At 31.8% G+C, this 11,426-nt stretch overlaps 1 protein-coding gene across 1 annotated transcript in view; it reads left to right on the top strand.

The window, feature by feature from the left end:
• LOC136034396 (inactive peptidyl-prolyl cis-trans isomerase FKBP6-like) overlaps nucleotides 1-11,426 on the top strand; it is a 66,827-nt gene that overhangs the window by 38,933 nt on the left and 16,468 nt on the right. The window contains exons 5-7 of the mRNA XM_065715545.1: nucleotides 1,609-1,726; nucleotides 5,389-5,578; nucleotides 6,978-7,196. Coding sequence (XP_065571617.1) covers nucleotides 1,609-1,726; nucleotides 5,389-5,578; nucleotides 6,978-7,196 — 527 coding nt within the window. The remainder of the gene's footprint in view (nucleotides 1-1,608; nucleotides 1,727-5,388; nucleotides 5,579-6,977; nucleotides 7,197-11,426) is intronic.

Genomic DNA, 11,426 nt, shown 5'->3' with positions numbered 1-11,426 from the left:
AGTTTTTTAGATGAAAATTTTTTTTAGTTTTTTCCTTTTTTTCTTTTTAGTTTTTTATTGGTTTTTACCTTTATGTTAGCTTATTTTTCAGTTTTTTCCTTTTTTTAGTTTTTTTTTATTTTTTATTTTTTTTAGTTTTTTACCTTTTTTTAGTTTTTTTAGTTTTTTTAGTTTTTTTAGTTTTTTAGCTTTTTTACTTTTTTTATTAGTTTTTAGTTTTTTTGTAGTTTTTGCCTTTTTTTAGTTTTTTCAGTTTTTTTTTTAGTTTTTTATTGGTTTTTACCTTTATTTTAGCTTATTTTTCAGTTTTTTCCTTTTTTTTAGTTTTTTTTAGTTTTTAGTTTTTTTAGTTTTTTACCTTTTTTTAGTTTTTTTAGTTTTTTTAGTTTTTTAGCTTTTTTATTTTTTTTATTAGTTTTTAGTTTTTTTTGTAGTTTTTGCCTTTTTTTTAGTTTTTTTAGTTTTTTAGCTTTTTTATTAGTTTTTAGTTTTTTTTGTAGTTTTTGCCTTTTTTTAGTTTTTTTAGTTTTTTAGCTTTTTTATTTTTTTTATTAGTTTTTAGTTTTTTTTGTAGTTTTTGCCTTTTTTTAGTTTTTTCAGTTTTGACGTCACCTGATCCAGTTTTTTCAGGTGACGTCACCTGATCCACGATCCACAGATCCACAGACAACTTATTTTTATATATATAGATAGTTTTTTTTTTAGTTTTTTAGATGAAAATTTTTTTTAGTTTTTTCCTTTTTTTCTTTTTAGTTTTTTATTGGTTTTTACCTTTATTTTAGCTTATTTTTCAGTTTTTTCCTTTTTTTTAGTTTTTTTTAATTTTTTATTTTTTTTAGTTTTTTACCTTTTTTTAGTTTTTTTAGTTTTTTTAGTTTTTTAGCTTTTTTACTTTTTTTATTAGTTTTTAGTTTTTTTTTGTAGTTTTTGCTTTTTTTTAGTTTTTTCAGTTTTTTTTTAGTTTTTTATTGGTTTTTACCTTTATTTTAGCTTATTTTTCAGTTTTTTCCTTTTTTTTAGTTTTTTTTAGTTTTTAGTTTTTTTAGTTTTTTACCTTTTTTTAGTTTTTTTAGTTTTTTTAGTTTTTTAGCTTTTTTATTTTTTTTATTAGTTTTTAGTTTTTTTTGTAGTTTTTGCCTTTTGTTTAGTTTTTTTAGTTTTTTAGCTTTTTTATTAGTTTTTAGTTTTTTTTGTAGTTTTTGCCTTTTTTTAGTTTTTTTAGTTTTTTAGCTTTTTTATTTTTTTTATTAGTTTTTAGTTTTTTTGTAGTTTTTGCCTTTTTTTAGTTTTTTCAGTTTTGACGTCACCTGATCCAGTTTTTTCAGGTGACGTCACCTGATCCATCCACAGACAGACAGACAACTTATTTTTATATATATAGATATATATATATATATATATATATATATATATATATATATATATATATATATATATATATATATATATATTTGTTGACCTGTGTTTGAGACTTGCTCATAGTTTTCGGTCAAGTTGAAAATTTTTTGAGAAACCATTAGCATTCCAAAATCGTCGAATACGAATTTTTTCAAGAGAAAAATCAGTGAATCGTATTTAAAAATAATTGTTGTGTGCTTTTTCGTTTAGATGATTCCTGGTGTTGAAGTTGCTCTAAGGAGTATGAAAAACGACGAACAATCCTATTTTCTCATTCATCCAGATTATGCTTATGGGGCTCTTGGAATGCCACCAAGAATACTTCCGGGTAAGCTGTTTTAACATTTGCCCAGGTCGCTTCGCTCGTTTTTATTAGCAGGTTCAAATTAAAAAAAAAAGAAAGAATCTGGGAAAAAATGACGAAAACTAAGCTAAAATTATTTGGCTCGAAACAGCTTATGGCCAGGTCTTTTGTACTTTTGTTTTTTGGTCTGCGAAAAACTATTTATCTAGGCAAATAGGCGGTCGGGCGACAGGTACACAAACAGAAAAAAATTGAGTGTACTCTTTTATGATGACAGGAGACAAATATTTTGCTCCCAATCCTCAAAACAAATTCAGCACTAGTTCAAAACTTCAAATTAATACAAAAAAAGAAAGAAAAAGAAGATTAAATGGCCCCCCTCTTATTCAGTCACCCTTTTGCTATCATAAATTAGGTTGCAATTTCGATGGGTTTTTGTCTCTTAGTGTTGTTTATCTGCTTGGGTTTTATTTTCTGGTGTTCATTATATTCTTGTAAATGAGGTTGGATTTTTATTCTCTATAGTGCATTTTTTGAATTAAGATTTAGCTATTGTTTATACCGACATGCCTGTCTTCGGTCCTGTTCTACTTGCCTAGTCAAGGCCGTATCTGGGAAGTACTGGGCTTGAAATTTCGTCCACCTTGCAAAAAAGTAATGGAAATGTATCAAGTGTGATTCATCAACTGCCTCTCCATGAAAATAAATACAAACTCTCTGAATTAGTGATTGTACCATAGTCATTGTACATGTATAATAATTATTTTAAAATGTTTCTTTCAGTTTACAGTAGCAGTTTATCCTAATAAATTGCAAGTTATTTGTTGTTTAGCATTCCTTTTTGGAGTTACTTTTTTCTTTTCTTTTGCCTCTTTTTGCGAAGTGAGTGTTTTTTTTTTTCATTTTTCAACGCGAATGGAAGATAAATCAGGTCTTAAAAATCTCGAAAAAGAAAGAGAGGATAGAAAACATGCGGTAGGGCAACTGCATTAAAAAGATAACCTAAAATATCACGACGATAGGCACCGCAAAGCCGTATTATTTTACCAATTGCCTTTCTAATTTGAGCCGTAGGCTTGTTGCTATATCACGACGGTAGACACCGCAAAGCCGAATTGTTGAGCCAAATGCCTTTCTAATTTGAGTCGTAGGCTTGTTGCTATATCACGACGTTAGGTACCGCAAAGCCGTATTATTGTACCAATTGCCTTTCTAATTTGAGCCATAGGCTTGTTGCTATATCACAACGCTAGACACCGCAAAGCCGTATTATTGAGCCAAATGCCTTTCTAATTTGAGTCGTAGGCTTGTTGCTATATCACGACGTTAGGTACCGCAAAGCCGTATTATTGTACCAATTGCCTTTCTAATTTGAGCCGTAGGCTTGTAGCTATATCATGACGGTAGGCACCGCAAAGCCGTATTATTGAGCCAAATGCCTTTCTAATTTGAGCCGTAGGCTTGTTGCTATATCACGACGGTAGGCACCGCAAAGCCGTATTATTGAGCCAAATGCCTTTCTAATTTGAGCTGTAGGCTTGTCGCAAGAACACATGTTTCCCAGGAAACATAAATGGAAATAAGTATATTCGATCTTAAAATATCAAACAATAGAATTTTTAAAAAGTGCTACCAATACTAGTCTCGACTAGTCTGATGAATCCTTCACGATTACAAAGATAGGTTGGGTTTAACACCCAGGGTATAAAATATTTGCTTACGGCTAGATTTGTTATTGCCTGAATCAGAATGGGTTAATTTCACTATTTTTATCTAATTTACTTTCTTTTTCTGCTTCGTTTTTTCTTCGGTTTATTTTATTATGTTCTCGTAAAATCGAAATGCTGATCACATATCATGTATGGATATCAGAATGGATTAATTTTATTATTTTTATCTAATTTACTTTCTTTTTCTTCTTCATTCTATTTATTTTGCTTTTTTTCTTCGTTTTATTTCATTATGTTCTCGTAAAATCGAAACGCTGATCACATATCATGTATGGATATCAGAATGGATTAATTCTATTATTTTTATCTAATTTTCTTTCTTTTTCTGCTTCGGTTTATTTACTTGCTTTTTTTCTTCGGTTTGTTTTATTATTGTCTCGTAAAATCGAAATGCTGATCACATATCATGTATGGATATCAGAATGAATTAATTTTATTATTTTTATCTAATTTACTTTCTTTTTCTGCTTCATTCTGTTTATTTTGCTTTTTTTCTTCGGTTTATTTTATTATGTTCTCGTAAAATCGAAATGCTGATCACATATCATGTATGGATATCAGAATGGATTAATTTTATTATTTTATCTAATTTACTTTCTTTTTCTTCTTCATTCTATTTATTTTGCTTTTTTTCTTCGTTTTATTTCATTATGTTCTCGTAAAATCGAAACGCTGATCACATATCATGTATGGATATCAGAATGGATTAATTCTATTATTTTTATCTAATTTACTTTCTTTTTCTGCTTCGGTTTATTTATTTGCTTTTTTTCTTCGGTTTATTTTATTATTGTCTCGTAAAATCGAAATGCTGATCACATATCATGTATGGATATCAGAATGAATTAATTTTATTATTTTTATCTAATTTAATTTCTTTTTCTGCTTCATTCTGTTTATTTTGCTTTTTTCTTCGGTTTATTTTATTATGTTCTCGTAAAATCGAAATGCTGATCACATATCATGTATGGATATCAGAATGGATTAATTTTATTATTTTTATCTAATTTACTTTCTTTTTCTTCTTCATTCTATTTATTTGCTTTTTTTCTTCGTTTTATTTCATTATGTTCTCGTAAAATCGAAACGCTGATCACATATCATGTATGGATATCAGAATGAATTAATTTTATTATTTTTATCTAATTTACTTTCTTTTTCTTCTTCATTCTATTTATTTTGCTTTTTTTCTTCGTTTTATTTTATTATTTTCTCGTAAAATCGAAATGCTGATCACATATCATGTATGGATATCAGAATGAATTAATTTTATTATTTTTATCTAATTTACTTTCTTTTTCTGCTTCATTCTGTTTATTTTGCTTTTTTTCTTCGGTTTATTTTATTATGTTCTCGTAAAATCGAAATGCTGATCACATATCATGTATGGATATCAGAATGGATTAATTTTATTATTTTTATCTAATTTACTTTCTTTTTCTTCTTCATTCTATTTATTTTGCTTTTTTTCGTCGGTTTATTTCATTATGTTCTCGTAAAATCGAAACGCTGATCACATATCATGTATGGATATCAGAATGGATTAACTCTATTATTTTTATCTAATTTACTTTCTTTTTCTGCTTCGGTTTATTTATTTTGCTTTTTTTCTTCGGTTTATTTTATTATTTTCTCGTAAAATCGAAATGCTGATCACATATCATGTATGAATATCAGAATGGATTAATTTTATTATTTTTATCTAATTTACTTTCTTGTTCTTCTTCATTTTATTTATTTTGCTTTTTTTTCTTCGGTTTATTTCATTATGTTCTCGTAAAATCGAAATGCTGATCACATATCATGTATGGATATAAGAATGAATTAATTTTATTATTTTTATCTAATTTACTTTCTTTTTCTGCTTCATTTTATTTATTTTGCTTTTTTTCTTCGGTTTATTTTATTATGTTCACGTAAGATTGAAATGCTGATCACATATCATGTATCCCCTAGATTGTTGGATATTCTGCATGATTCATTTGCTGAGATGGTATGACTGTGCGAGTGCCACTGAATATGAACAAATGACGGAAGAAGAGAGGGCAGCTGCACCCTGGTCCACGCTAAGGAAAGCTGTAGAGTCTTTGGTTACTGCTGCAAAGGCTGCAGAAAGCCGTGGTGATGCTGGACACGCTGTTCGCCTGTAAGTTTTTAACTACTTTTAGGCTAAGTTCTCAGAAAAGACGATAAATTTTTGGCTAGCGGAAGCAGCCAATCTGGCTTCAGTATGTCAATTCTGGCCAGTATGTGTAGTTGAAACTGAAATAATTGGATGTATTCTATAATGCTTCAATAAAAATTGAAAAGGATTATTCTAGTGTAGATTTCGACTTCGTACTCTTTGTTTAAGCCTGGTCAGCTCTGTTTTAATTACATGTCTTACTGAAGCTCTTTGGATTTTTAGGAATTAGATAATCCAGGTATATTCGGGCTCAATGCTCTTTGTCCAATTTGTGTCAGCCAGGCTTTTAAATGATAGTGGAAGTTTTTTGTGTTGGGTGGTAGTGTTGTGTGAAGCACTGGGTAGTGTGTGGTATTCTTTTGCTCTGTTTCGCCCAATATTTGCGAGTAACTTAAATGCTTTCAGCGCCATCTAATAAGAAAGTGTCATTTCTACTACACGTAAATTCCTAAAACTAACTTATTTTATCATTGCTTTCCTAACCACTTATCTATTCCGGCTTATAGGTAGATTGGGTACTGAGAGAGCTTTCTCACTAGACATATAAAAAAATCTTTTAGAATTATGTAGAGTTAAGATTATAAATTGTCAATTCATAATTTTAAATTTTCTAGGGAGTTCTATGTAAAGGCCAATTTTAGCAGAAAAGGCATTCATTTGGCAATTTCGCTAAATAGGCTCTTTTTTACAACCTTTCAAATAAAATTTTTTGATATATTCTCTTAAAGGTCTTAAGATCCAGCGTGAATACAATGGTAGATTTAAAAAAAAATATAATTTTCATTTCTTTAATAGCTAAAGTGGGATTAAATTAAACTAAATATTTTGGGTTTAGTGTACACTCATTGGCCATTGTAAAAAAAAAAGTTAGAATGAGAAATGGAAAGAGAATCGATTTTCAGCTTATTTTTAGATTTATTGAAGATAGCTTATTTTGTTTACATTGGTTTACCTTAGCGTACGGTTTGGTACCTTAGATCACCCTAATAAGGGTTAGACCATTCTGACCAGATTTCTTTGTATTCAAACCTGAAAATATTAACTATGTCTTAACTAAATCCGCCATGCTTATTAATATTGCTGCCATTGTAACTAAAGCTACAGACTTGACCGATATCTCAGGTATCTTATATCACCTCTATGTTCTCATTTGTTTCTTATTAAACTAGTTCCCTAAGAGCTCTACCTAAGAGCTACCTAAGAGTTCCCTAAGAGCTGAGCAATGAGAAAAGCTACAAATTGCCTTGCAAACTGATGTGGTGCTTTTCAATCTTTTTCTTTAGTGTTTGCTGTTCATTTTGCAGTTAAACGACATTTAACTATCTGGTAAACCTGAAGTTAATCTAACTTTTAAATTTAGGCTGAACAAGGCGAAAGGTTGGCTCCTGAACCGTGGTATGAAATCAGAAGAAGAAGAACTAGAAATAAGTGAAGTATCAGCAAAAGTTTTTCGTCTTCTGTTCATCAGGCTCTTTAAACTAGGTAGCGAAAAAAACTACAAAACCGCCTTAAAAACAATCAATGAGACACTGCATCTCAAAGGTCTCAGCGACCTAGCGTTGACACAGTGTTATTTTTAGTAAGTATCTATATTTATAATTAATTTGGCTCTATTTCAAAACCTAAATTTTCTCCTTCTTTAGATGTTTTCTTTAGAGACGAAACAAATAAATTTTTGGACGTTTTATAAACGTTATTGGACGTTGTTTTATTTTGCACCTTTTTCTTAGGTGACTACAACAAAAACTTGATAAAGGCTGATAATTAGGAGTGGAGTCCGTCAGCCAATGTTACGCTATTATTAATCTGAAGTAGCAATTAATATAATATTGAAATTCAAAATAAATAAAGCAACAGTTCGGTCCTGGAGCCGTGGGATGAAACCGGAATATAAATGAAAAAATCGCAAGTCTTGGAAATTCATCGAAAAGGGGAGTTTGCTTATATAGCAGTTCAGTAAGACAATCGTGAATGACACTAAAAAAGCAATTCATTTGAATTGGACCGCTTTTTCGGATATATATTTATTTAGGTGTAGAGAGAATAGCAAATTCTTTTTTATAAACAATAAATGAGCAATACAAAATAATAAGATTACATAAAAAAAAGGATACGGCATTAGACTTTACAGTCCGTACCGGCGGTGCTGATCTCCGTTTCTTGGCCCTTCAGCCAGGAAGTGCAATGGGGGGTTGGGGGCCAGCCATCCTGTGCTTTCGCACACCCTTCCTGTTTACTTTCCCCAGATTTCTCCAGGTACCCATTTAGAGCTGGGTCGACTCTGGCTAAGCTTACAGAGTCACGCCACTGACCCCCGTCCCAAACTGAAGAATTGGGTACACTGGGATTCGAACCCGCGTCCTCTCAGATAAAGGATCCCGAACAATTAGTATGCAATATGATTACATACTTCCTCAAAATCCCCCAAATGCTTTATGGCCCGGAATGCAGGGAATCCACTGTCCTAAACACCTAATCTCAGTTTACTGGCATTAGTAATTGCGTTTCAGTTAGAGTTTTCCAATGTTTTCAGAAATGTTATTAATAATTTATCAGTTAAAGGAAACAGATGAATTCATAGGTTGTATTAAAGCCATGAGGTAATCATTTAAATTTGGCCAGAAGTGCTTTCCACTAAAGACCTAAATTTGCTAACCACGTTTATTTAATTCTCGACAGGTCGTAAATATCCGCGTGAGAGCTAACCACTAGTTGCGAATATCAGTGTGAAGCGAAGCCGGTTTTGCTAGTTAGCTTTTTGTAAGTTCATTCTTGGTAGTGTCGTGTATATTATCCCATGTTCTTTTGGTTGTGTCTTATATTGGGAGGACCCTCCAACAATGAGGTAAGCCATGAAGCTGCACCAAAGGCCTGAAAGTTTTTATTTAGCCTTGGATCATGAAGTTTATTATAACCATCACCATTTCATTCTGTTTGTGAACACTCCAATTATTCTCCCCCTTACAAGTCTCTTGCAAGTTTTCAGGGAGGCAGTAAATCAAGAAGTATAGTCACAAAAAGTTAAAGTGAACAGAATAAGTATAGAATAACAGATAAAATAGCAGGAAAAATAACAGAAAAGTATAGTGACAGTGAAACTGGAGAAATTTGTCTCAGTCGCATTTATAATGAACTGATTAATTTTGGTCCTTCTATAAATTGTTCTTCAGAAACTTCTATTTCACAACCTATATATAATAATACCGTAACGTTTAGCGATTAGCGTTTCAAGAGGCTTTATATAATAGGATTTCCCATGTTTGGATAGCCTTTCAAAGTTGCCTCTTCACTGTTGTTTAGGCCTCTTTTATTTTAGAGGTCGTTTTTAAGGTTTGTTTTTTGTTACTTTTGTCAGGAGAATTATTATCTGTATTTTTTACTTGTTATTTTCCGTTTTCATGGAGGTTAGGTTGAGCGGAGGTCTTTGTCGAAATTATTTCATTCTATTCTTGTTGGCTGGAACTATCTATCACTGGCTGGAACTATTCTCGTTTTTTCTTCGTCAGAATATTTTTCATTTAGTCAGCTTGTCAATATTGTCATCAATTGAACAAATTCTAGTTTCGTGCAGGCATGCAGACTCACTTTCATTAGTTCCCCTTCCAATTTCAGCCTATATGAAGTTTTGATAAATCCTGTGACTGAAAATGAATTTTATTCGAATTTTAACTTCATTGATTGTGAATCAACTTCGTTGAATCAACTCCGTTGATTTTGAGTTAAAATCGAATAGTTGTGAGTATCAAGCCATAGCTAATTGTAGAAAAAGCCAAGACAGATAGTACAATTGAGTGAGAGGAAAATCAGGCATTAACCCCCCCCCCCTTATTAGGATTGTATAAAAATGATGTTAGTTCATTTGTTAATAGATATGTCTATCTATTATCCGTCCATGCGTCATTCCTAGGGCAGAAGAACTAAGGTAGATAGTCATAGAACTAAGATAGTTTCTTTAACCAATGGTGGAGGTATTTCTCTAGAATTGTATCTCGTAATTTCAGTCGATGGTGAACAAATGGGAATAAATCCTAGAAGGTTTCTAGACTAGTTGAAGAAAGCAACTGAAAAATTGTTTTAAAAAACGTCAACGAGACACTGTATCTAACTTATTTGTATGTGGATCTGTTCAAACTGTTGTTGGTTGAAAACTGAGATTTTGTTTTCAAATAGAGTAGAAAATTTTTTAGTAGGCACAAAGATATTAGAAAAAAGGAAAATTTTTGTCTAGATCAAATAATCATGAAACTATTGTTCTCTCAATTGTTTCCATTCAAAGCCGCACTGCCTAGACCTTGGTGTCGTAAAACATCCTTTTCTAGCATATAAAAGACATCCAGGCGAGGAGGCTATTGTTCAATATGGTGATGTTTACAAACCTCCGAAAACCTCTCGCTAGGTTCGACTTGCTTTTAAACGTACATTTTTGCGACTCGCAACTACGTCTGACAAGTAAGTTTTTATTCTGATATAGTGTCTCAGCTGGATAGGGGAACATCTATGTTTTCAACCTAAAAAACCTATACGACAAACTAACCAAATACTAGTGAGAATCCAATAGGAGGGTGGTTGAAAAGACCTGCATTACTTCACTCCATGCATCGGTTAAATTTTTACAGCTGAATAGCCCCACGGTTGAATTATGCACTCAGAAATCAGCTTACTGCGCTGTGAACTGAAGGAGCAGGGTTGTCACAAGTAACGCCAATATATTACTACTTTTTTTCAAAACATTACTTCTAGTCGCAGAATATTACTTGTGATAGTGCCATGGACGTCACAAGCGCGTGGAAGGTCTGGCTCGAACGCGCAAATTGGAAGATGATTAAGAAGTGATAACTCTTTGGGACTGGTGACCTGGTAATCCGGGATGGTGGCTAAGGTGACCAGGGGCTGGGTCTAAGGACTGCTGACCAAGAAATCGGTGTAGCTCTGCGGCGCTGGGTTTAGCTCAGGTGAATTTTGGCTGCGATGAGATTGTCCTTCTCTCTTTTCCACGTTCATTTTCCCTTCTCCTCTCCTTCCAAAGTTAGATTTTTACTCCTGTAAAAAAAAGGAAAAGTTAAAATATTCACGCTTTTTCTGATGCAGCAAGGGCACATGGAGGTAATTTAAAATTGCCGAATCTAGAATTAGGCAGCTTAAATTCAGCCGTCAATTTGATGTCTCAAAAGTGCGTTTAATACTCTGGTTCTACCTGAATCTCACTTTAAATAACTCTGCACTAGATTAAAGTTGCATTAAACTACCGCTAGAAATTCGAACGATGCTTTTCATATGAAATAGATTTGCTCTTGTCCAGTAGGTAAATTTATATCCTTACATGTTGGCTTTGTAAACCACGATCCTTTTAAGGGTTAAAGTTGAGGATGGGAACAAAAGTAAGGATAGGCACAAGTTATCCTGAAATTCCAAATTCTGTAGTAAGTGACTATCCTGCTAATTAAGTAGCTGTTGGACCTAAGTTTTTTAGTCCAAATAGGGCTAATATATCACTAAACAGAAATTATGGTATAGCCGTTCGATTTCGATTTAAGTTTTTTTGTCCAAATAGACCTACAAAAATAAAAAAAAATTAAAACGACGAGTAAAACTACATTTTTTTTTTTATTATTTTTACATGATAGTAGAGACTAGTGTTAATTCTTGAAAACAGCATAAAATATCCTAAATATAAGAGGAGCTACCACCCCAATAATTCTCTCGTGCTGAATGGCTAAATTTTGATTAGTGCTTTACTGAAAACCTAATAGAATGCTACAAATTTAGCTGGTTGGAAATTTTAGCTGTTTTGTTTATCTACAACCTCTGG

The sequence above is a fragment of the Artemia franciscana genome, chromosome 13 (genome assembly GCF_032884065.1).
Source record: "Artemia franciscana chromosome 13, ASM3288406v1, whole genome shotgun sequence".
In the NCBI taxonomy this organism is placed as follows: Eukaryota; Metazoa; Arthropoda; class Branchiopoda; order Anostraca; family Artemiidae; genus Artemia; species Artemia franciscana.
This window is presented reverse-complemented; position numbering and strand designations above follow the sequence as displayed.